Source organism: Agelaius phoeniceus, chromosome 3, assembly GCF_051311805.1.
Source record: "Agelaius phoeniceus isolate bAgePho1 chromosome 3, bAgePho1.hap1, whole genome shotgun sequence".
NCBI lineage: Eukaryota > Metazoa > Chordata > Aves > Passeriformes > Icteridae > Agelaius > Agelaius phoeniceus.
The window spans coordinates 36085221-36112933 of record NC_135267.1 but is presented as its reverse complement, the minus strand read 5'-3'; the positions used below and the strand labels follow the sequence as shown (position 1 = coordinate 36112933).

The following is a 27713-nucleotide window of genomic DNA, read 5'->3' as shown; positions in this document are numbered from 1 at the left end:
AGAGAGATGAGATAGTGTGATAAATAAGCTTAAAATTTTTCCTTATAAAGGCAGCAATCAATATGAAAACTGTCGCTTCTCAACAGACTACAAAAATACCACTTCATTACCTGGCACGTAGCTTCACAGGTCTGTACTTGTGACTAGGAAATGCAGATGAACAATATGATGTTAAGCACATGATACAGAGGCATGGGCAGAAAAAGAGCAGCCTAGCAGCCTTGAATACTTTGTTAACCAAAATGGAAAAGGAAAGGAAAAAAAAATGGGGGGGGAAGAATTTTTAAAAAGAGCTATTCACGTGTTAGAAGAAATATCACTGGAAAAGACAGCTCACTAAGCACACACCTAGAATTGGTTTTAGACACAATCCAAACAAGGAGTTATCTAAAGTAACAGATTGAAGAGGGCTGAGCAAACCTCTGGCTACCAGCACCTACATCCACCACTCAACTCTGGCAATACAAGCTCTAGGTGAGACTGAGGTTACCTCTCCTGGTTCCTTTGTCCTTTTTATTAAAGCAGAGAGCATGAAGATACCACAACAAAACCCCCAAAATTTGTAATTAAGACTTCTTGAGGTGATTCTGCATCCACCTACTGCTACAGACGACCAAAACACACAGCTATAAGGAAGTCTAAATCCATTCAGGATGGCCACAGAATGAAACGAGTTCTTTCCTTAGCAAACCTCAACAGCTTGTATAATAGCAACCCAGAGAAACCTCACGGTTTTTCTATGTCAAAAAATTAGTATGAGAAAAAAGATGACCTGAACAAATTCAAGCTCAAATAATTATTCTCATCCTAAGTTGAAAATCACATCATTAAAATTCCCATCTCTAGTTTTTGAAGACAAATGCTCCATAATGACAGGTTGTAACACCTCAATTTATCTGGGAACTTATGTACAAGAGGTCTGACAAATCCCACAGTCCTACGGGCAGGGGTCTCAGGAAAGGTCCAAGACTGACTTTTAACTCAACAAAATCATGGAAAACTGGTCTGCTCCTTGGTATAAGCAACACAGCTTGCACTGAAAAACAGTACTTCCTGACTGCCAACACTATGCCATGAAAAGTAATTTCCACTGTTGTAGAACAGCCTACAAAAAAAACCAACCAACCAACCAACCAACCAACCAACCAACCAACCAAACCAAACAAAAACCAAAAAAACAAAGCAGCAGTCCATTATTTGAGAGAATTGACACAGAATTCCCAGGCTCCCTATCCTAAGCCTCAAGCAGATGATCCTTTGGTCTATATCAAAGTCAAGGAGTCCAACAGACTGGACTAAGAGCTTAAAACTTCAAAATATTGATGTGGAGCTTTCATCTAACCACTTAAAAAATGCAGCACTCAGTAATTGTACCAGTCCACAACTTAGAAATACCAAAAAAATGGTTCATAGATCTGAAAAAAATTTCTGATAAATGTGTGCTACCTTCAACTTTTGCATGTTGAATAACCTGACATGCAAATGGCTTAGAAAAGAGCATTGTCAAGTAGGGCTGCTTCATTTGTTAAAAAATCTTGCAGAAAGTAGAGGTAACTGCAACTGGAAAAAGGAAACCCGTTTCAGATCAAAACCCAAGTGTCTTACTTGAAAGCAAAGTCTTAAAATGGTTTTCTAAAGGATTGCCAGTTGAAAGAAAAATAAAAAAATCTCATTATATCATACAAGCAGCAATGGATTCAATGCCACAGACAGAAAACACATTGTCAGCATCCTGTTTTCAGATCATGAATGACACAGCACACAAAATAACATTTCCAACATGTCCATAACCTCAAATGAAAATCCCCAAATATACAAATACACTTTCTAAGGGGATTTCTTACTTTGCAATTACTTAATTAAATTAAATAACAACTGAAAACATTTCTGGTATATCTGACTGAAATTCCAGCTCTGAACAAACTGATGATCAAGCACAAATCCTTACATCACTTCAACACATTCATCCTAGTGAATATTAGATCAGAAATCTTAAAAGCACTAGAGGACTTGGTCCAGTAGTAACATTCCTCTTGTTGTATGTCCCAGCAGTGCACAAATTTATTTTAAATTTGGCACATAAACTTCGTGGGTTGTCAGTATGAATACTCACACACAAATAAACAAGCTTTCAAATCCAGCAATCAAGCAGTGCTAGACAACAGCAGACTACATTATAGGATTATTCTTTAAGGCCCATCCTCAGAGATCAACTACTGCCATAGGCAATGATTAGAAATCTCAATTATCTCAAGAGTCAATAACTGGAATGGCACCAAATGAGACTGCTCACAGGTGTCAGGAACATAAAACACTGGAGCCAACACAATCTTCTATGGATTTAGTATCAGACCAGAGGTTTATCTCAGTATTTCAGAATGTCCTTTTATGAAAATCCACCTATAGCTAGGCAGTTTCAAACCAAAAACCACAGAGGTCTTCCTCACAATTTGATGCTAGAAAGCAATAACTAGACCATTCTCATTGTTATTCACAAAAGGAAAAATGAAATTTAGCTAACTGGTTGCTTTTATGGGTAAACCAGCTACAGGAATAATTTCTGAAGACTTCAGACAGACTAAGTCTATAAGTACTGCACTATAACTTTGTGCAATTAAAAAAAATACATAAATGGTGCTGGATTTTCAGCCAGTCTAGTTGGCTGTGGATCTGCAAGTTATTTACGTTAAATAGTGTCATCATACATGATTCTTCTGGACCTGTATCATCAGAGATGGTCTGATGCAAGGCAGCATTATTTCAGAAGAACAAAGACACTGGACATGTGACAAAACTGATAGTCCAGGTAACACTGTAATGTGGAATAAAACTCACTACAAAATTCTACTTCAGAGACTGTCAGCTGTACTGATACAATTGACCTGGCCAACCCTGGAAACAGCTGTCTCTGATGCAGGACACTGAACCACTTAAGATTTACTAGGAACCAGAATAAATTGTGTTTGATATTAGGTGTTGAGCTTTGTTGACTCATTCCATTTATTTAGCTAGATATAAAATTCCAGTTTTTATAAACTTATTTTATAGCTGTTTGTTTAAACAGTGTATCTGGTAACTTCAAACAAGTGGCTTATGCTAAGTAGGGTTAGATCCACAACATAAGACACAACTCACAAGCCTCAGATAGGTGTACATCCACTTCTAATACATGCTGCACCTGCTGAGAACATTCAACCTCAGCATGAAGTAATAACCTCTACAGATTTCAGTTACATTTCCCTCTTAAATAAAAGTTTAAAAATACATACACTTTTGTTTCATAGTCCTTCCAAGCTTTATCAAAGGGTTTTTTCAGGTCCTGTCAAGAAAAGAGAAAAAATAACACCCAGCTATTTACATGAGAAACACTGTGGCTCTAACAGTGAAGACACACCTTGGCCCCTTGCAGTGCCTACTAGAACAAGGGACCTCACTCTCTCTTCTAAGGGTTCTGCAAAAGCAATCTTGCACACAGGAAAACTAATCTTGTAAAGAGAACTAATACACCCATGTTTTTGAAAGCATCTCTAGGATGCTCTTTACTATGATTTTCACAGCTCCATTTTACTCCTTAAAAGGTATAACAACATGTTATCCCAAGACCACACTATGCAATTAAACAAAGTAACTGCTTTCTCATCATTCAATCTCTGCCTGTACTGGGAAAAAAGTTCCTGTACCCAGGCTGTGGTACAGCCTTGGCTAAGAACTTGATTCATCACATTAAAGTTTAAAAAAATCAAATTTCCACTGACTTAATGGGAACAGTATAGACCTTATGGCTCAGCATAACTAATTCCATGAGAATTCTGAATTACTTACATTACAAATTCCTTTATCTTCTTTTCTCTAAATACGGTAATTTGGATAAAATTATCTTAACAAGTTGTAAAGTTATTTCTCTGATGTCTAAAAATGCAAGAGCTGAAATTTTGATGAAGTTCAAGAGAACAGACAACTACAACTGTCAGACACTGGAAAATCTTTACAATTACAGATTAAGAACTAATTCTTAGATGTTAATTAATGATTGAAATAATTATTAAATTAACTGAAGTAGCATTTGATTATATTCTCAAGGCAGTGGGGAAACACTGTATTGTAATAAATGTATTTATTCTGACATAGAGAAAAACACGAGTGAAATGTGGTAAGCAAACAACACAAAGATAATAAGTCTATCTTATTAAATAATCTATTTATGCTCCAGTAATTTACAGAAACCATTTTTAGTCTATGTACATATTTTTCTCCTTCCTTCAGTGTCCTAGAACAATAGCTGCCAGTCACTTCCTGTTTGCTCACTAGTAAACAAAGTAAAAGCTTTGTAAGTAAGTTTGCTCGCCATAGGCTCTGAAATTTATCATAAACATATCATCATTTGAGTCTTAAGTTGCTGTTATTTCAAATAGGAAATGTCCTTGGGGCATAAAGAAATAGATTTCATCTTCTTAAAAAAAATCTTATGCTCATACAGTCTAATGTGTGTTTCTTAATAGTTCCAGGTAAGTTTAGAATGCTAAAAATCCTTAAAAATATAGTAGTACCCTTAACTCAACTAAGTAAATATCTGAATCTTACACCTCTTTCTCTGCTTATCTTCTGCATCTCAGGCCTGCTTTTAAAGCTTCTCAAATGTTGTTTGGTATACACAGTCAAGAACATGAAGTATGTGAATGCGCAAACAGAAAGGATGACTTGATTCACAAAAAAACCCCAAAAACAAACAAAACCCCCACAGTCTTGTTTATTGAGCTAATATATTACTTGAGTATCCTACACCTTCCAACACATAAGATTAATACACTTGCTAAACGTATCTAAACGTATCTGTACCAACAACAATCCTATACATTAATAGGAGGAAAGACATACCCCTTTCACTCCTTTCAGGTCTCCCTTCAGCAAACTGTCCAATGGAAAAGTGATTATGTTGTTCATATTCTGAATCTGTAACAAGAAAATGACACCAAATCAGATAATATATTTAGACACAGAACGTAAAATGTCTTAATACACACACACATTTCAGAAAGTTTCACAAGGAAATCTTACATATTATTTTCCTGTCCCTGCCTTATGGAGATGTTTATCAGCACAGCCAGTAGTCAAAGATGAAAGCAACATAAGTTAATTAAACTCACTCTGGAAACACTATAACCCAAACCAGCAGGAAACCTCCAGAATTACTGCTGATTATAAATACCTCACCCAACAGTATCTGCAAAATAAGAACACTAATTTTTACATTGCCTTATTTCCCCATTTAAATTCTATGAACAAAAGTATACAATTTTTTTAGCACTGATAATTTTAAGCTCATGAGCATATTTTATATTAACCTTGTTTACTTTCTAGCTTCTTCAGACCTATTCCATAAAGCATATCTGCTACTCTCCCAATACATGGCATCTTACTCTGACAGAAGCTATAAAGGCAAAGAATGCTGGCCTGTAAAATAGCCACCATTCCAATGTTTTCCATTTGTTTTTAAAAAGCAATACATCTGCCTTATTTATCTCATTCAAACTTTGAAATTAGATTTTAATGAGGTCTTTAGTATGTAAGTAATTCAAGAGAGTACTTCAAGAAGATAAAAATTATTTCAAATTAAGACTGGTAAAATAATAATGATTTTTGTTAAATATCTGTATGATAATATTTTAGTAAGTAAAAAGAACAAAGAAAGACTGTAGGAATAAGACAGCTAGGACAAGATTGTATATCAACTCCTTTATGATTCAGGGAAAACATTCAAGGTATGGACCATAATATCTAGGCAGAAAGTTTAAACTGTAACTATTCAAAAGGATTGGTTGCTCTGAGGAGCAAAACCCAAAATACTTTTGAATAACACAAAGAGAAAAAAATCAGAATAACTTTTGCAGTAGTTCAGTGAAAGTTGCCCTTGGATGAGTTACATCTTTTTTGGTATTTTATGGTGTTCTTTTAAAATGTGATTTTTTTTCTGAAATCCCTACATAAAGATGGAGTTCAAATGTTCCAATTACAGAAAGAACTTTGCATCATGTAGGAACAAATGCTTTTATTTCTCAGGAATAATGTCAGGGACGTCAAAGTCCCCTTTAGTGTAACCCACCCAGAGATGAAAGAATACTAACATTTCAAGGAAAAAATAATTCCAATTATGGATGCTTCAGTCTCCCCAGAATTGTAAAATACAAAATATTATCACCCTGTAGTTACTTGGTGGCCTCACTAGAACAGACTCTGTGCTATGTAACAGTTTTTGTTAAAACAAACCAGCAAAGCCCCACTGTCTCCACCTTTCCTCCTCAAAGAAACTACCTTACTGCATTGGCTTGAAATTTCAGCCACCAGTCAAAGTGAACCTTCATCAGTTTTAAAGGTTACACAGATTGTCTCTGTATGGAAAAGCTAAAGAAATACAGAAAATCTGGTCTTTTAAACTCTTAACACAAATCATATTTCCCCTCCTCCATCCTACTTTTTTCCTCCCCAAAAAGCTGCAGGACCCAACCACAGCCCTTCAGGATCAACATGTTATATTTCAGCTCTGTATTGGGGTTGTTTTTTTTTAAGTACTTCCTATAAAAATTGAATGAGCAACATGTACACATGCTTACTGGCAGTGCTGGAAACCATCCACCTCCTAAGTCCTCAGCAGTACTACCACGTGCATATATCAACACAACCATTCCCAAAGGTACTAAAACTATATGCCATAGATACAGGGGAAAGAGCAAAGGCTTAAACTGCACAACACCTACATAAAAGACCTCCAAAACTTCCAGAACCTGCAAGTGCACATCCAGAATGGGCACTCAAGTGGAAAAGAGAAGAGGTCCCTTTCAAGATATCTTTCCATGCAAAGTTTTCTACTTTTTTAGTCTATTTTATGAGTATGATGTAGTCAAATGTCTAACTTAGGGATCAATACTTTCATAGCCTCCATTTCATTATTCTCCAAATTCAGTACACAGGAATAAAGAACAAAGCATTTTTCAAGAGCAGACTCAAGACAACTGATTTTTGTTTAAGTTGTGAAAAAATAAACCATCTGAAGTATTATCCCAAGCATACTCATGTGTAAACATCAATCAGACTCCAAAATAGTTATGGATATTTACTAGAATTTTACACCATGAGGCCTGGAGTCCAAAGCAACTTAAAAAAAAAAAACAACCAAAAACAAGAGAAAAACTCTACATTCTTTTTAAAAGTTTAGAGACTGTTTGCCTATTCAAATTAATTCCTTCTGTGTGCTATCACCTGTACATTACCATCAGTCTATTGTATTCCCTGTGCTCCTATTCTATTTGTAACAAAAGTAAACATACATAATGCATGAACTTGTCATTATTAACCCAGTTAGATGAATCATACTCCCTCATATTTATAAGTTAGCAAGCAGTATACAGATGAAAGATCTTACATGTTTTTCCCCTCTTTCTTGAGAAGCATAAGCTGAACTATCTAAAAATATAGACCCATTTTTGGCATACAGAAGCACTTATATGTGCAGCTCCTACTCTGTGTGCAGAGTACAAAGAGCTAGAACATATGCAATGGACTCTACATTTTGACTACTTTATGTTTTAAAATGTGCTTTAAAAAATACACAAAGGTGCAAGAAAGCTTCACAGAAATTAATGTCATCCTGTCTCAGAGGAACACTAGCACATTTCACATGGTTAAAAAACAAAGAAAGGAAAAAAATAGTTGACCTCGTTTCCACTTCCAACTTTGCTGCTGTGGCACTTGCAGTTTTCCTCTGACAGTTTCCAACAAGATGACAGTGTAAAAAAATTAAAACTTCCTAAGTTGGAGAAGGCTTAGAGAAGAAGAAATGGCAGAGGAGAGAACATATAAACAAAACACATAGCTGCCAGAAGTGCTGGTAAGAGGCAACAAGCAAGCCAGCATTTGTAAGAGGGAAAGATGTTCAAGTGGTTTAAGGGCCTATGGTTAAACATTTAAATTCACTGTTTGCCAGCCCTCCTGATTTCTTTAATGTAAAGCTCTTTTCCATGAGAGCTTTTTATACTGGTGCCCACAGTACTTCTGTAGATTTTGTCTGCTAAATCCAAGCAAAAAGGAAAAAAAGCCTTTTCAGTATACTTCAGAAATTAAATACTTTTCTTAACATGCAGAACTTAAAACTTTTTCAGTTTAAACTAAAATTCAGGCAGTTGAGCAGTATGATATGTCTCCTATTGCAGTCCCTTTACTTGGCTGTGGGCTTCTCAACCATCAGTGAGCTTGTGTGTGTGTGCAGGTGATGGCAGTACTGCCTGCTGACAAATCATTATTTAAGTTGGTTTTTTTTATGGCAAGTGCTACTGGATTTAATAGTTTCCAATAATTTTCCTAGTGACATGAGTTTTAGTAGGACAAGGCCAATCAACACAGCAGGGAGAAAGCAGAAATCAGAGCATCCACAGATGCCCTGATGAGCATGGTACAGATGAGACATTGTTTGTCTAAACTTTAAGGCTTAGCATCTACCCCCAAGACTTCAGAAAAATGTGTAACAAAGACTGGTGGCACAAACTTTCATCTTTGCACTGTGCCTTCCCCTCACACACAAGGACACAGTGCTGCCCTTCCCCTGTCCTCACCCCCTTTCCCCCACAGCACAGGTGTGGCTGAGCTGGGACATCACCCCCCGCCCATTACACCACAGGGAAAAGGACTCCAGCAGAACAGGAGCTGAGCACCACTAAGTGTCCACATGGAGCTGCCTACAAAAATGCCTTCACACAAGATACCAAGTGTTGCCCCCATGGACTCCTTAGAATCAGCCCCATTATTAGCATCAACATGCAAAATACAAACTGGGAACTTCTCTATGAAGAAGTACTTCATGGGAAATCTGAAAAGCATAAAATTAAGAGCTGCAAAAGAAAAGGAAGAGGATTGGGGTTATTCTAGACCTTCTTCCTTGCCAGTGGAGAACTCCAGAGTGCACATTTCCTAACCTAGGCTGAAAGGATAACTGGTAGGCTTCTATCACTTTCTCTGGGACACTTCACCTAAGATTTTTGAAGTGAGATTCTATTAATACACAATTTATTGTTTTCCTCCTCCACAACCAGTTATCTGTGAAGTAAACATTCTTTGGAACTTTGTTCATAAATCTACCTATTGAAGCCCTAATCATGTTTTATTACTGTCCTCTGAATTTCCTCCAGCTGGATCAATACCCATTGGCAAAAAAATAAAGATTTGATTCCAGGTGGAGCTGAACCCATGCTTCTCAGGAGGAATTATTACATCTTGGTTTATATCTTTACAAGCATAAATCAAAGAGTACTCTTTTTAAACTCGCATTGTTAGCCAAGTTTTCCTCAAGTGTACTGGTGAAAAACTGAAAGCGCACAACTTAAATCATTAAGCTCCATATATAATACTCCAATCTCAAACATGTATACCTGTAGAGTTTTCTCATGGACTTCAGCAAGTCCTTATAAACAAAAATATGTTTGTGAAGGTTCAGGCATCAAACATTGTGTTTTAACACCTCGGTCTAAACAAAGAAAATTCTGGGCATAAATTTTTCAAGTTCATTACATAATACAGAAAAGATAATTCCTTCAGTTTTGCTGTTACCTTCTACAGTTAAGGAATTTTTCTTTCTTCTTACATTTAAAAAAGTAAGTAAAGCAAGAGCATATGGTCAGAAAAATACCACTGCTGTTCTTCCATTTTTTATGACTAAAACTACAAGGATTATTAATAGGAAATAAAATGTCTTTGTTTCAGCTGTCTTCCACAGAGTGGAAATATCATATCCACTCCTCTCAATGCAGCCTGTTTCATTAGCTTTAAATTTATATAAATGAAAAATAATGGAAAAACTAAGTATAACAACAAATACAGAAAATGGTATTTGTTAAATAGCTACTTTATCTTCACAGATCAAACCCCTTTCCAAGGAGTGTTGACAAAAATGCACAACCAGAGTTTATTTCTTCTCAGTGTAGAAATTTAACAGGATTTAAAGGAGAAAATATTTAAACTGCAAATATATTGCAATGAGCCTTTCCTTGTCCTGACATTTTTCATATTAAGAAAATATGAAAACACCTTTATCCCTTGGCATTATACTTAAGAAGGAATAATAATTAACACTACAAGCAAGTACCACGCAGACCTTACCCACCTGGGAGCACTGCCTGCTCTAGTGGGTGGCCCAAGTCTATTAGGAATTAGTAACAAGGTTGCCATCAACAGCAATATTGTGCTTGTCACAAAATGTAGTATGTTATCTCTGAAAATGGCCTCTGGTTTTTCCAGATCTCTCACTACCAAAAAGACAAACTGATTGCTCAATCTTCTTAAAAAACAGAAGTTGAAAAAAAAAATTAAGTTTATATCAGAGATTCGGCAAGAGAAAATAATTGCACAGTATGTATCACAAAGTGATTGAAATAATGCAAACGGGTAGAATGGCTAAAATGAATGGTTACAAGGATCTTGTACACAGTAAATATAAAATAATTTCTTGAAGATGCATTTATAAATTCCTTCAAAAGTAAAGAAAAAATACAAAGGTTGGGGTGGGTTTTTTTTTCTTTGATGCACTATTTGAAAGTGCACACATAAAAGCAGCAGAGCAAACTTATAAAAACCTCAAGACCTAAACTTTAACTTGAATAGTAAGTATACAGGTTTTAGGATTACAAACAAAAACACTTCAGCTGTTATTGAAATACTTTAAAACAATGATGCCTTCATAAGGCCATAAAAAACTTCAAAGTCTTTTGGGAAACTTTAAAAATTATTAGAGAAAACAAGCACCTGAAACTTGAGTTAAAGCAGAACAACTTTATAATGGCTTTCCTCTACCTTGCAAAGGACAAATTTAAGGAAAATCTGTGTGCAGAAGGACTGTAGAGCTACAGCTCTAAATGCCATCCAGGCCAAGAGCTGACAGAACACATCAGCTTCTAGAAACAAAAGTAAAATATATGACAAAGCAAAACTTGACAGTAGCCCTAAAGCTTTGCCAGTGTTAATAGCTTTGGCATCTGTTCCAGTCTGAACATGTCCTCTCACTTCCTTGCACATTCCCCATCCACTTCAGTTAAAATCTTCTGTGGAAATTCAGCACCCTGTGAACTCCAGAGATAGGCCTATTTAAAAAGTACCTTTCAGAATGTTTTTTCAACAATAGCAGGTTGCATGGCCCTGGCTACATTTTTAATGAAAATATTTACAACCAAAACATGTGGAGTGCTACAAGGAAACGCCAAAGGAGAGGCCTGTTTTTAGTACCATTATATTGAAAGCATTCAGAGTTTGATAGGTCACCTCATTTTGAGAATGCACATATGACTGTGACTTAAACAAAATACTCCCCAAATTATTTCCAATTCCTGTACAGAAACTTTTATACTGGTCAACACCCTTTTAACCTTCTAGAAAACTAGACCTCAAACACTGAATTTATTAACAAATTTTCAAAGTGACCAGTTACGAAAAATTTTTTCTAGTGGCATTAACTTCTAATAGGCAAAGCTATATAAGGCTATAGCTTTTCATTACTCTAGATTTTTTTTCATAAATATGGCATTTACAAGCAATAATGAAGTTCACATCTTTTTTTCATATGTATTTCTTTCTGGAGGAAACTATTTTCTCATTGAGACACCAAATTCAAGGACCTTTAGGTCTCCTTTGCTAGTCAAGAAAAAACAAAAAGCTTCAAGCCCCATCAATATGAGGCATATCAGGAAGGAGCAGACCTTTACAGAGACCTGCTCTTCACCAGACAGTAATAAAGAGAGAAGGTGCCTATGCTACTACAACATTAAAAAAAAAAGAAATTATATTCATGCCTATGCAAAATTACTCTTCCCTTCAAAAACAGAGAAAATAAGAACCACAAACTGAGAAAAACTACAGACTTAGCTACTCTCTTATGACATGGCCTCTTCTTATACACACAAACTGAAGCAAAAGGACATAGCTGTTACTAAAAAAAAACAGTACACAGCAAAAAGAACTACAAATATTCCTTGGAGAAGACACACAAAACACCTTACAGGTAAATAACAAAAGGTAACAAAAACATTCATTCTAACATCCCATAGATACATATTTTGGTTATTTTTCCTTTCCAAAGCATGGAAGAAAATTTATTCTTGTCAGAAACATTTTGCAAAGACAGTAGTTTCTGGTCTTAAGAGAACAAATAGCTAAGATTTTTGGTAAAAAAAACAACACCTTCTAGCCTTCAGAAGTATTCTTGAAATGTAATACATTGAAAGATTTTTCTGGGGAGGGGGTGTAGCTTTTAGCAGATTGCTTTTTAAAACCACTTAAACATCACATTTCCCAGATCCATTTGCCTAATGAATTCATCATACTTCAATTAATATATGATAGAGAGGGGATTATAGTCAACAGAAGGTATCAATTAGAAGATCCATTCAATTTTCGTTTCCAAAGGAGCTGCCTGCCTCTGTATGAGAGACTTGGGATAACTGACTCCCACTGAATCAGGATGCCTCTTCTGATACATAATCTCAGATAGTATTTGTACATCCAAAGAAGTTCAAATCAATATAACCAATATGCAATACATTTCATTGTTGATAAATACATTTGTGGCTGTATTCATCAATACCATGATTGGATAAAAAGACAGGACAGCATCAGGAGTGAATGGCACTGCCCTAAATCCTATCAGCTGGAAACATTCCCCAAAGAAGTGATTATGACCAGCTGGCTGCAAACTACAAACATTTGGTCTAGACTCACAAAAGCATTTGATGTGCCTTCATGCCATTGATTTCAGCAGACACAGACTTTTAAATGCTCCTGGGAATCTGGGTCATTTCCCCTTCCTAGCCCCTGGTATAAGAGTTCTGTGAATTCAAGTAAATTTGGTACTTAAGATATGGGATAGCTCTATCTCCTAGGATGTAATCAGAATCTGCCCTTTTTGCACCCTCTGATTAATGTGAAATTGAGGCTGAAAATTCTCCATTTATAATGAAAAATCCTGTTCTTCCATTTGGCTCCATCCCATTTGGCTCACCAAAGAGGCTTTTAAGACTTACTGGCTTCAGCTGTAGGATTGGTCCCCAATGGATGCTACTGTTGTTTTAGCATTTTGCTTGATTTTGTTTCCCTGACTCATTTCCCTGAGAAGCAAAAATGCTGTCTTCCAGGGCCACTAAAATCTCCCTTTACAAATACAAATGGAAAGTGGGAAAAAGTAAAGTAAAGCATCGTGATCACACAGTAAATCAAGTTGGGTTTTGCTGGTTTCACATTTTAAAGCAAATTGAGATTTATTGTGTGTTTTATTTTGCATGTTATAACTACTTTATTGTGGGAAGCTTTTAGGCATGAGAAGTGTTGGAAGAGGAGGGTTTGTTGTGTTTTTATGCTGTGGTGGTTTTTTTTCTGGTTTCTTTGGTTTGGGTTGAGCTTTAACTTCTGCAAGGGGAAAACCTAGGACATGAGCTATTTTCATAAGCTGAGAATTTCGTAAGAACAGTGGTTGCTAAAACACAAATTGTCTTCAATACGAAGAGCTGTTATAATACCAAAATACAGCTTTTGGCTTTAAAATCCCAACATGTTTTTCTTAAGTAATTCTTACCAAATTTTTGAAGAGTGCAGTTAATTCCTTTGTAAACACAGAAAATTTTAAAAACGCTGTTCCCAAATCTGGGTCATCCCTGCAAACACAGTTGCCACCAAACTTCTCCAGTGCTTGTGTATACTGTTCTTCATTTTCCACATGAGCTTCAAAAAGAGCAAAACATGAAGATATCATCAGCAGATAAAAGGGTAGTGAAATCACAATTTATGGGGGTTTTAAAAAAAAAGCTTTCCAGAGTTATTGCTAAAAATGTTTACTTGATATAAAAACCAGACATTATTTACACTTTAACACTGATATGCCAGAAGTATGACATATCTCACTACTTCCAGTTTGCATGTACCTATCCACATGTACAAATGACAATGTGCCAAGACAAGACAAACATCTGACACCCTAGAAAGACCCATAATATTTCTGCACCATAGCATAGACCTCATAACAACTGCCAACTCTTATAATGAACTTTCAGATTTTAGTCTATTATTAACATTTTTTTATTTTAACTGCGTGCTGTTATGCTTTACTGTGTGCTGAAAAAGAAGCAGAGGAGCTAAAGTGTGCTGGCAGTCTTGGATCTCTACAACAGAAGGCAATAGATCAAATATCCTTGGGTCATATATCCTAGGAAAAAGGACTATGAAGCATGTTACAGAGGAGGACAAAACCATATCTATGTTAGTTCTCCAATTCAGGGCAGCAGTGGGGATTTGAAACAAATCCTAGCAATCTGCATTTACCACAGGCCAGTTCAGTTCTGAAAGCAGTTCTGGCTCATGACAACCAGATTCCTTTCTGAGAAAACAAAACCAGAGGCTCTGCCCTAGAAATTATCCAGTGGTCCTGGGCTACACCAGGACAATTCATGCAGCACACATCTAACATCAATGTTCAAAAAGCTTTGAGCTGCACATGTTGGGGGGTTATTCAGCCCAGGGCATGAGAGGAAATCTAGGCATAAAATAAATTCAAATATAAAGGAAATCTGAGAGTCTTAACTACTCTGCCCAAGTGATTTATTCCTAGGTCACCAGGTTACTTGCCTATATAGAGAGGCATAAAAAGTCCCTTTGTCAAAAGTCAATTTGACCTGTGGAATAAAACAGAAACAAGTTTTTCTGAACTCAAATTTAGTGACCATGTCATGCTTGAGCATGTGGACAAAGCACACCAAGTTACCACCTCAGAAAGCTAACATTGCCTATTTCTTATTCTAGCTGTAGACATTTTCTAAAGCTTCAAAGCAAGTCAGGGAAAAAAAAAACTCCCCACCCTAGAAAACAATTATGCATTAATAAGGACAAAGACTGTATTGGTCATTACATGAGACTAGCATAAACCCTGAAGATTATTTAGAGAGGATTAATCTGTTTAAACAAGCAATGATTCAGTTCATTTCAAGCCCATTTTTACATATAAACATGTTTAATATCCAAAGTATTTTTGATACAATGTCCTTTCCCAAATTTCAGTGAATTGGTTTTATAACCTGTTCAATAAACTTATCATGCTCCAGACTAAAAATAAACCTCTGTTCATGCATCCTATCTGGAATGCCATTCAAGATATTTGTTTCTCAAACAGCTACTAATTTTCTCTAATTTCCAGTATATGAAACTAAAACCTTGTGCAGTAGTGGTATAACACTATGTAATTAAAGACTGACATCATGTACATGCAGAATGGGAATTACTCAAACAGCATTAATTCTACTAGTTTTTAACTTGAGCACTTGAATTTGCAGCCTGTAACAGATAGTTTGCAGATAGCTATAAATTTTAAAACTGAGTACTAGCACTGAAAGTTACTTATTTTCCTCTGCATCAACAGCAAGGCCTGAGCACTTAGCAAAACTTTTGCTGCAGGATGAAGTAAGGATGTTCAAGTAATTCTATTGTGTGACATATATACACCTGAACAAGCTTTCAGAGAACTGGTACAGACAGCAAAAATGAGGATGGGGGAGGTCACAGCTCCTTTAGATCTCACATCTACCCCGTAAGGTGAATTATTTCCACACAGCTTTCTGCATTTTTGCTGCTTCCTGCATCCAGCTTATCTTATATGAACCCAGGTGAGAGAAGAGCTCAGGCCACAATTCCTACAGCAAAAAGAGAAAGGTGCCCCTGCATGAAAGCAAGGTGAAAAGGCTGCTACCATTAAGTGTAATGGTTAGATGTGCAAGCAGTAGCTGAGCCATGCTGACTTTTTTACCTTAGGAAACAAGCATGGCACCCATTCCACATGGCATCCCCAGGAGGCTTCTATTCCCCAGCATCCTGGGGACTGCTCTTCTGGATTCTGAGACATTCCCCAGAAGGCTGATGGTAGTTTATTGCAGCAGTACTATTAACTGGGCTAGTAACCCCAAAGTGCTTCTGAAGAACACAAAAATCTACTTTTCTGATGGAACCCTCCAAAACCTGTCCTATGATGTTTTCCTGAAAAATTTTAAAAGTTTCTCTACAAACAAAAAGTATGAAATCAAAAAAAGAAACTTGATCCAGTTTTGAGGGTTTAGAGGCTTTCTTTAAATAAGAACCCAAGCTATGTACAAATTGAGAGTCACTATGCAATCCTTAATAATGGTTTCTAAACTCACATTAAAAAAGAAAGAGAAAACATTATTTTATTATTATATATTATTATATTATTATAATATTAATATATTAATATATTATTATATATTATTATATTTATTATAACATTATTAACTATTTAGGGAACCTACAGTAAAAATCCAGTCACTCTTCTGAGTGTAGGACCATGGGGTTTGTTTTGTTAAAAGAAACCCCAGGGGCTGACAAATGGTTTAGTGATGTTTCTGCTGGTGGAAGATAAAAGCCTCCAAACCTTTCTTGTCAAGATTGGGTGAGCAGCATAAATTTAAAACATGGGCAAGGTATGCATGATTTTATGCAAAGACTAGTGATTTGCTACAATGTTCTAACAGGTACTCTGATTGTGAGGCATAGCCTAGCACTCTAGAATAAAATGTTAAAAAACTCAACAGCCAAAAAAACCCAGCTAAGCAAGAAAAAGAAGAGAAGAAAGGATGCCAAATCAATGAAACAGCTCCTGATAAATCTTAAACTGAACCCTCCACAATCCAAAGATAACAGCTTTATTACATTCAACAAGGAACTTCCTTTCAATTACTGGAGATGAATTACACCACAGCAGCAGTTCTTGTTCTAACCTTGTCTGAACACCAACATGACCACAAGTTCTGTCAGGTATTGGTGGCTCTCCAAGGTTGACAGGCCTATCTATTTTGCATTTAATATAGGTTTTGTTAGCTCTAATTGCTATGAACTGAACAGTGAGAACAAAAGGCAACCAAATGCTGTTCCTTATCCACAAAAACAAATGCTGTTTCTTATTCATAAAATGCTGCTGATCCACAAAAACAAAAGCTTCAGTTATTTTTTCAAAGAAGATAAACATACACAATTCTAAGAGAATGGCATACATTTAAAAATGCATGCAGCAATAGCTCTTTATATTTTATACAGCATTGTATGAAAAAATATCTGATTTTTTACATGATAACAATAAAAAGTTGCAGCTCACCAGCTCCCTCTTGTCATGAAGTTCTCAACATACATAAGTGGAAGCCACCAGGGAGACTGAGGTTTCACAAAGTAGAGCCAATGTAGCTTCTTATTGCTGCCAAAGAGTAATTTCACCCCCCCACACCCTCCTCTCTTGATGATACATACACATGGCTCTACCACTTCAGGTGCTCATCTAATCCCAATTAAGCTGATCTCACTGCATATGCAGCTTTATACCAGCTTAAAAACTCATCTAGGGCTCTGCTGAGCAGTGGGCATGACAGAAGGAGCAGGGAGCCCACACCCAGTGGAAAGAGGAGAGCACAGCTTTACCACTTGGTACCAGCAGGGCAGCAAGAGAGGTTTAGCTACCCCACAACACCTCATCCTTACTGAGGTCATGATCAAACAGCTAGTTCAAGATTGCCATTTTAAATGCACATATTTCTCTGCCCAGAGTTACCCATACAACTCTTTCTGATTCAGTATGGCATCTGACTGTCTAAATCTTCTAATTTCACCAATATAAACTAATAGGAATTATGTACTTACCCAGACCAGATAAGTTTATGGCTTTGACAGATTTCTTCATTTTATAGAGAACAGTTCGGTCAACATCCAGAGCCTAAAAAAAGAGAAAAACGTAATAGTGCATTGTCCTTTGGCAAATTTCTGCCCTGGAAACCTGCTGTACTTACAACTATTGCATAGTTAACTTTATTTCCATAATTAATAAATTACTTGCTATTTGCTTCCACCCCCATCCATACAACCTATTCTGTCCCCTTGCCTGAAAAAATATCTCCTCCATCTTTGGCTGGAGACCAGCATCATGTAAACTCTGCAGGAAACATTTTACACAGTATCATCTTTCCATGCTAAATTATTAAAGAAGCTTAAAATGGTTTTCACTCATTGTATATTCTGATGTTGCTGAAGAAATGAGCAATATCACTTCCTTAGGCAGAATATTGAAAATGGAATTTAATTTCAGTTTTCCTGGATAATTTAGTTAATTGCTTTCTCAACTATATGAACTTTCTAACTGCTATGCTGAGCAAAATAAATTGCATATCTCTCAAATATCTTTCACACAATTTAACACTAGGCTAAGCTTTCCCCAACACTATATAAAATTCAAGTTTAAATCTTGCCCAGAATGCTCAAACACTTACAATCAATTTGTTTCAAAGACAAAAGTGAAAGCAGGTTATCATTTTGCTTACTGAAGCAAAATATGAGCAGACTCAAAAATGTAGAATTGTTCCAGAAGGGAGAAGCAGAATTATGGTTATACACATTATTTTTTTTTTAAAGTTGTGAAACTTGAAGAAAATATATGCTCCAGAGATGGGGTATCTCTAGACCCCACTGAAAAACAATACTGAACACTACAAATTCTATTATGCTTAGAGCTGTTTAGCATGGTACATGATAAAGCAAAGAAAACCCACCAAACTAATTCCAGTTTTCATTCAAAACACTGCTATGAATTGCAGCAGCTGCACATCTGACCTACCATTGTTTTATGTGGAAAAGTCAGCCCCTAGGAGTTGATCCAATTATGTTAACACAGCGAATGCAAAAAGAAATATTAAGCCCCCTGATTCTGGGAGTATTCTTAAATTGAATCTATTTAGACCACAAATAGCTGAACAAAATCTTCACAGCATTCCATGGAAACCAAGCAATTCTGACCATGCCTTAATGTTCACAGCATCATGGTACTGCTATATCCATTGGAGGTTTTACCTCCAGCATATTTATAGTTCACATCTGAAACATATCAGCAGGAGAAGCGCACAGGCCTTTTCACCTGGAATTCTGAAGTACAGAGGAAGGGGAAAATAAAACAATCTAAGCAAGCCCATAAAAGCCATGCCAGATCTGTTCAGCAATTTGAATTCCATCTATACAACAAGTCTGTATCTAGTGTGATCTCCAAGGTTAGATTAGTCACCTGTTTGGATGGGAGTACATTAAGTGAATTCCCTCATGGTATATTTGGTGATTTCTAAAAATAACCTCAGAAAAGCACCCTCCAACCAGCTGAATACAGAGGAATAATTTCATTGATGATTGCAAAGAGCAGTCACCTTCTTGGAGTACAAGTGAAAGGAATGTCTCCAAATATAAGCAATATGAGCAACAGTCCAAAGAGAAGGCTGACAGCCAGAGACTTAAAATTTACAGATTTGATTCTCAGCCAAGTCTTAGATTTGTGTGTACAGCTGAGAAAATTTAAATCTCTGCACCTTAGTTTGGGGGAGATAATTCTTAAGGAAGAGAAATGTCAGAAGGATAGATGCATGGGATTAATTGTATTACTGTGGTCAGGGATCCAGACAGATCTATGGATTCATAAAATCCTCTGGCCCAAGACTGTCTCAGTGAGAAAGCACAAACTCCCAGCAAGGAAAAAACCTCAAATCCACTTCCTCAACTAAAGTAATCATTTTAGTTTGAAATGTCTCTCAACCAACTTCCACTTTCACCAGGATCAGGCAGCAGAGGAACAAATCCACAAGGCCAGCACAAACAGAGTCCAATAGAAATGGCAGCTAATGCCCCTAATACACCAGTGACAACTCAAGCATCAACCCATTTCAGACAGCTGGTCCACATAAAAATTAAAAACAAAGGATAAGAGGGGAAATACCCCACTGACAGTACCAAGGACAACACAACACGCAAAACCTAAAACCTTAATGTGTTGAAACTGTACAGGTCAGGCTTTCTTGGGTCCTCTCTTCATCCTCTGTCTTTTCAGCTGTGTCAGAGCAAAGCTGTACTTGAACCTTAACAACCTACTAGTAGAAATTGGGGGGGGAAATCAGTTCTGGAAAGCTCTCCAAACAGGAAACAAAAGATAACAAATATCTAGCCTTTTGAAGAGGGACCTGGATACATTTATGAAATACAATTACTATGTTTCCAACTGTGGCAATATAACTACACTTGCGGCTGTAGGACGTTCTGTCCATTCCTCCCTTTCTTGGTCAATCTTCTCATACGTAGTGTGTGACATTTAAGAGCGCCAATGTGTGCCTACAACTAATGGACAAAATACTGAAAAGCTTCACATCTTTAATACTGTATTTCACTCTTGCTTACAGACCAACAAATAGAGAGGAAGACTTTGCCTTTGTTTAATTGAACAGCATTGGTGTTTATTCACATCTAGTGTTTCAAAGGAGTCATTTCAGGATAAAACTTGAAAATGTCAGCTCCTTGTCTTTAGTGTTGTTCTTCATATTTCCTTGTCCTTGTCTTTGCCCACATCTTAGCACTGGGAAATCAGTGAAAATCCAGCTGTAGCCTCACTACAGTTCACATTTCTAAGCTTCTGCTTGTTTCATAAATATATACATACTATACCAATGCACACACATGCACCCTAATTCAACTTCTTGGTGCATTCTCAGTAGTTTCAGAAGCAGGAATTTTAAAATGGCTTTGGATGTTGCATATACTAGTGTTTCTTTTTATTCACTTAAAAATGCCCAGTAAACTCCTGAACAAGAAGAAAAGTGACAATGTATTTCACATGGTGGGATCAGTTTGTCCTCTCAGGTAATGTTTCTAGTTTTGCCTCAAAAAACTCTTTTGTAAGACTGGTAAGACTGCTTCTTTTAGCATTTGTTTCAGCACAACTGAGACCATATAAATAATTTTCATAGTCCCACTCAGCTTCTACTGATGAGCACTCAGACTCTGCTCTATTGTTAAAAACAGTAAATATAGCTTTGACTTAAGGCGGGGGGGGTGGTGGGTGGTGGGAATTCTCTACAGTACATAGGACAAGAAGTCACACTATTGTGGAAGTGGTGTTAAACACGTGAACTGAAACAGAAACTCGAAAGTGACCTTCTTGTGTGTCCTTGTCTGTGCAATCTTTTTTCCAAATACAGTATTTATGTGTTTTGTTCATTTACTTTCATGTGATTTCTGATGGCAATCTGATGAAACTATTTTTAAGGTAAATTACTTTTCAGTCAGAAGTATACTAGGGAGAGGAACAAGCATATCACAACCAAATGTAGATTTTCAAAGGAACACAGCACAGAGGACTCAAGCTACCAGTGATAAGTAGCAAAGCTTTTTTCCACATGTAGGAACAAGGTCCAGTTTCACTTGCCAAAGGCCAATTTCCATTTTCACTGCTTCAAGAGTTTTTACTTTGAACAGTAAAATGTGTCAACTAATTAGAACCAAATCCATCTTTACCATGAAGAAATCAGTCTGAGATTACTGAAACATCCTGAAATGTTATTCTACATCCTACTCTGTATGCTTCATTCTAATTAATAATAATAATAGTAGTAGTAGTCCTGCTTAAGTCTGTTTCACATTGCCTAGAAAGATTTAAGCCCACCAGGATTTGCAATTTTCAAACATTTAATTGAGCTCCTTCCCCCCAAAAAAACCTTAGAAAATAAAAAGACTGGTATCAATCCCCAAATCTATATTGTCTAAATAGATCTGTGCAATATAGATGGCTGGCATAAAAGATGAATGTTTTATTTGCCCTTTTCAGTGGAGAGAGGAGAAACAACTGTTCTATTATTAGCATATTTAACTGAGGGAGGAAAAAAAGCAGGAAGACAGAAACTCAGAAACTGAACATCCCAGAGATGATTTTGGCACCTTTTACAGAGCAAAAGGGTACGGGGAAAACCAGGGCAGGAGCAGCATAAGTGGAGAGTCCCCACGCTCTAGTGGTTCATTAAACACCTTTTGTGCCAAACTTACAGAAGTCTGGGTCTTTATCTTATGCAAGTGTCCTCACACCAGTGTCTTTTTCTTTGTGACCCAGAAAATAATTAATTATTTGTGAAGGAATAGAAAAACAGCCATACTGGATCACATCAACACTGCTTTTAACCTGATATCCTCTATCAGGAGCAGCCAACAGCAGATGTTCGGGGCAGCAAGCAAGGAAAAGCACGTACACATCCTTCCCCAGGATAATCTCCCAGTTTCCAGTAACGAGTTTAAAAACAAAAGACTGATATACTCTCAATCATAAACACTACACAGCCCAACAGGCTATTCTCAAGAGAAACAAGAAGCCAAATTTTCTCATTCCAGGCAAGGGAAAGAAAAAAACTAAACCATGGGAAATAGGGACGGAGGAAGAGGAAGGAGTCAGCCATTACCTTTACTTTATTTTACATTTAAAACAGTTCAAAATCTCTAACACATTCCTTCCTACTTACCCACAGCAGTTTCCTTTTGGAAAGTGTAAAAGTAACTATTTCACATTTTCAGCTATTTGGATGGGGTTTTGCTGAAAGTATTCATAGAACTGGATTACCATTTCATAAAATAAAGAGTCCATTGGAACAACAACAACAAATGCTTGAAAGTACTGCTAAAGCAGTAACAAAATTTTGGGAAATAAATCTTGTGTCATTAGAAAAATTATCCTGGAGTCAGGAACCTACATGTTCTTCTCTACACTGAGCATCTAACTGACAAATATACAAAAAAATATTAACACACTGATTTTTGATTTATTATACACAGTTATCTTAACACTAGTTCTTTCAAACAAAATCAGATCTCACTCTTAATTTTAGCAATTTACTTTAAAACATTAGTCTACTCAACAGTCATAAATCCTGCACTTCATCCATTCCAGTATTTCAGAAGAAGTAATAATGCCAGAGGCTGCTGCAGAGGCTGAACACATAAAGGAACATCCTTCCCAAAAACAAAAGGGCACAGGAAGAAACTTGGTCAGTTAAGGAAAAGAGAGGCAATCAGGTAGTTACTGTAGAGACAGCAGAACAAGACAGGGTTCTTGTGCCTCACTGGACTGCTCTTGATTAAAAATTAACAACAGCAAATTTTTTATACTTGTATCCAGGAACCACAATAGTTTGGCTTTTCTCCTGTATCTTTACAGGCAATCTGATATTTGCTGTAATTAATCCTTGCTGACTCAAAAGATCAGAGATATCCACAGACATTCTGTCTCAGCTTGTTATTTTTCTACTAGAAATGAACTGTCAACACCACTGGCTTCAATCCACTTCTCTGTTACAGAGGGTGGTAAAAAAACTCCCTAAATTATGTTATCCCTCTCCAGAATCCTCTTTCCATTCTCCTACTCTTATGTCTTTCCTCCTTCAATGTATTAGTTTCTTTTCTAAACCCTCTCCAGTTTCCTTCCACTGATCACCTTGCACATTCACAGAGGGACTGATACAAAGGATGGAAAAAAACCCTCACAGGCATAGTCTGGGGCAAGGCATTGTAGCTTCTGAATGGATCCTAGAACAACAGTAATTTAAAAACACTTGAATTTGGGGCAATTACTTTACTGGGAGCAGTAGCTATGTGAAAAACTCAGCAGCTATGACAGTTAATTTGTATAAATGAGCTCTTTGCTGTGAGACCTGTCAGCTAAAGAAACTGAAGGTTCAGAGACAAACCTGCAAAAAAAAAGGACAGAGTTTATGGCAGAATAATCTCTGAAAGGTCCCTTTCCACAAAACCATGATTTCTCCAGCATCTGAGTTCATGGTTCTTGAGGGCCGAATGCCAAGGCAATCTGTTTAAACAAGCACTGGTGTATTTGGCAGAAGAATGTAGCAAACTCTTGAGCTAAGGATATGCACAGTGGAAAAAAGTAACACTAATGTGCTTTGGGAAATTAATACGTGAAAGTGCAAGGTAATTCTGCTGCAAAGGTAAACAATGAGAGAATCTGGCACTGCTCTATGTTCTGTATAAAACCAGACCTGAACATGATGACTTTGTACAATGCATTTATTAATACAAAGAAGGGATGCCTAAAAACCAGATTTCTCTAACAGACTACTTCTGTCAGAAGAGAAATCCTAAATCAGAAGTTCAGAGATACAAAATGTTACGTCATTAATACAAGTCACTAAATGAGACTGTTTCACACTAACAGGTGCTGTATCTGTGTATTAATTGATTGCCACAGGCTTCCCTCACTACAAAAAGTTAGAAATGCAACAGATACTCAAATAGGAAACAGACATCAAGCATTTTTGTGAAATAAAATCTCATGCTTAGAGAAAGAATGGAAGCTGCTTATGCCAGCTATTTCTCCAGAACACATCCACCTCCTGCATTAACTAGTTTTTACACTGAGAAATATACTTTCCTTCTCCAACACGGCAGCTATCTGCTTTCAAAGACAAGATGACTGGACTTTAAATACAGATCTCCTAAGCAACTTAATAGATGATGCACTTAATCTTTAGAGTTGCTCATTTATAAACAGAAGGGATGTAAAATAAACTCCCTTATTTAATATTTAATTGTTGTTTATTTTTTCAGTTGCAGTAGCCAATTCTTGATATCCATCTCCATTTATTTAATATTACATGCTTCAACATCCTAAGATATATCACCATGTAAAATAAAGTAATATAAGCAACAGGATTAAAGTTCCAATGATGATTGTCTTAAATGGACCACTAAGACTTACCAACCCTTTACCCATGCCAAAATTCTCTGGTCCTCACCCTGCAAGATTCTTTTTTGTAGCTTCATATTTTTGCATTTCTGTCTGCTGTCAGCAGTTCATGGTTGGAGTCCAGCTGTTGGAAGAGGCTGATCCTCACACTGTATCATTCAACAGCATCATGATGAGCTGGCTGTTGGGATTTCCCTTTTGCACATCTTTTAATTCAGGAACTTTTTTCTCTGGTATTAAATCTTTTTAGACACCATCAGAGGCAACAAGAATTAATCTTTGCAGAGCATAATGCCATTTTATTCTGGATGTGATAAGCTTTCTAAAAAGAGAATTTTTAGTTATTTATGGGAGCAATTAACAAATCAAAACACTTTCCAGATACTCAAAAGTTCCCATATTAGTGGTCTAATTTGGTATTTGTAGTCTTCCAAGCCTCTACTTGAACCAGGCAGACACTCCTGTTACAATCCCTATAAAACAATGAAAAATGAAACAGTTACATTTCCCCCCATGTATGATGTACTTTATGCTAAAAATGAGAATATTTGCAGTGTGTACACAGATCCGCTGGATGCCATAAACTGATCTATCCCTCCACATCCAACACTCCTTTGACTCTTTCTTTTTAGGTATCCAATAATTCTAGTGACAAGCAACTAGCCTAGAAAAGAGAAGAGTCTACAGCAACACAGCAAAATTGAACTTCAGTCTTAACAGGCCTCTGAGAGCTTCTTAACAGACATAAAAAATAAATTGGTGTCACAAACATCTCTGGCAGACACATACAAGGTGTCCATTCTGAAAGGGAATAGAAGGCATACAAACTCTATCTAGCTTATGATACACCTGAAACTCTGAGGATGCCATATTCCCACAGCAAAGAACAGCAGAGGTACCTAGAGGGGACTTCAGGAGAGGAAGACAAATCACCTTAAATGAACTAACTATTCCTAGGGACATATAGAACCAGCTGTCAAAATAAGGTTCATCAGAGGTAAACCAGCACATTGGACATCATCTCTCTATTATCAGGGTAGAAATTTATTAACAGCATCTACCTATAATACTAATGCTATATTTTCATTATACATAAAACCCAGTGTCAAATGATATAACTTATTTTCTCCTGAAACATTATAAAATTATTTCCGTTCTATAGTGGCTTTCAGACTTCAGCCTGTGATTTGCACTCCAACTTCTCTGTAATTCACTCTACCTTTGAAAATCTCTGCATTATCTCAGTATCAATACACTTAAATGAAAGAATGCATCTAAACTGCCATTCATTTCAGGTGCTCAACACAGAGATCACAGGACACTATCACAATTTGAAAGCAATGATCTTAAATTCTACTGGAATTTCAGCAGCTTTAAGTATAACTAAAATTACAGTTCAGACATTCCTGTCACTACAGACAGCTGCCTCAAAGTGTAAGTGAATCTTAAGTGATGCAATTATTAGTGCACCAAACAGTAGAGATACAATACTCATTTACATAATATTGATGCAAAAATAAAAGCTTTATCCCTAGAGTGGGCTTTGCCAAAATAATGAGAGAGTTCATGTCATGGAAGGTATCTCTAGAATGGAACAGATGGTACTTCCCTGTATCATCAATTTACATTAGGAAGGTAAATTCATACACAACTGTTACCTAAGACAAAACACTACCTAAGACAAAGAACTTCTGCATTTAAAATTGAAGCAATTTAGAACAGAGAAGCATGTCCAGGCCTATCAGAACCTCTGTTGTTCTTAAATGAAATAGAAAAGAGCTACTGAATCAACCAATTGAAGCAAAAGAGACAAATGCCTGAATCTATATGTAAACAAGCACGGTGTGTCCTTGTACCAGTTCCACATCCGTATGGCCTGGGGGACAGGGAAGGCAGTGGCAAACATGACTCCATCCCTAAACAGACTGGGCTGGAAATACTGATATGGAAAGCTTATCATCTATATCCAGACCATTTAAATAACAGAAGAGAGTGAACTAAACAGAAGAATGAATGAAACTGAACAAAAAGCAGCTTAGGAAAGATTTACTACTTTGTTGCTTCTTCAATGCTATTCTCATTCTCTATCAGCACAATCAGCATCTACTCTACATGGAGCTCAGAGTGTGGGAGGACTCTGCTGGCATTTTTTCTATTGTTTTGTAACATACACCTACAGTGCTGGAAAATAAACAAATAATTAAAAACATGTGCTTTGCAAAACTCCATACTGCATGTTTTGCATGTGACTACACAGCAGGGGCTCTATGTTTGCAAATGCTAGGGAAATTTCTACTCCTATTGCAATAGCCAAACAGTAATCCTGGTTGATTGAAGGGGCTTAAAATGATTACTTCATGCATTTGTTTCTGAGTTGACTTCCCTAGAATACAGCCTAAAATTCCTTGAAATTGCATATTCTAGGAAAGAAATCTTTCATTAACAATAAAGAAAAATCATAAAACATGAGAAAATAATCTGTAAGAACATCCACATCCCTTCACTACCATTTTTTCCTTCCTATGTGCTTTTTAAATGTAGTACAAAGCTTTCAGGAATGTGGAAGTAGTTTGTTCAGCTCTAATCACTTCAGCTGTTTTGATGTAACCACACACATACTTAGCATAATGCCTAGACAGAATTATAGATTTCAGGCTAGAACTACATTGATAATCTGATCTTTAATCAGGGCTAGCTGAGGGGTCCACAAACAGCAGATGGTTCTGAACACCACGCAGCTCCAAGACACAAGGAGCAGAGTTTCAGCCTTCTCTCTCAGTTCTCTATTTCTTCTTGGTTTAACAAGTCAGATGCTAGAATTTATACTACAGCTTCTTTCATGTTAACTTTTACAGCCACCTCTTAAAGAATATACTCCCATGAAATACACTGCACTGTATGTCACTTACATAGTAAATATTTTTGTGAAGCAGAGTTCACATACACAAAGAAGCAAATTTTTCAAATTCTGTCCAACACCTACTCACTTGAAAACAAAGCCTACTACTTGAGATGAAAAGTACTGAATCACACCACCCAAGCTAATTTCCTGCAAAGCCCCATTGCTCATAAGAAAAAGCCTATTCAGTTACAATGC

At 36.6% G+C, this 27713-nt stretch overlaps 1 protein-coding gene across 3 annotated transcripts in view; it reads right to left on the bottom strand.

Annotated features, from left to right (window-relative positions):
• Nucleotides 1–27713, bottom strand: part of ASAP2 (ArfGAP with SH3 domain, ankyrin repeat and PH domain 2) — an 84665-nt gene that overhangs the window by 48030 nt on the left and 8922 nt on the right. For all 3 annotated transcript variants that reach the window (XM_077175060.1, XM_054629972.2, XM_077175059.1), the window contains exons 2-5: nt 17713–17785; nt 13601–13746; nt 4876–4950; nt 3270–3319 (exon numbers count right to left, since the gene is read on the bottom strand). In XM_077175060.1, coding sequence (XP_077031175.1) covers nt 3270–3319; nt 4876–4950; nt 13601–13746; nt 17713–17785 — 344 coding nt within the window. The remainder of the gene's footprint in view (nt 1–3269; nt 3320–4875; nt 4951–13600; nt 13747–17712; nt 17786–27713) is intronic.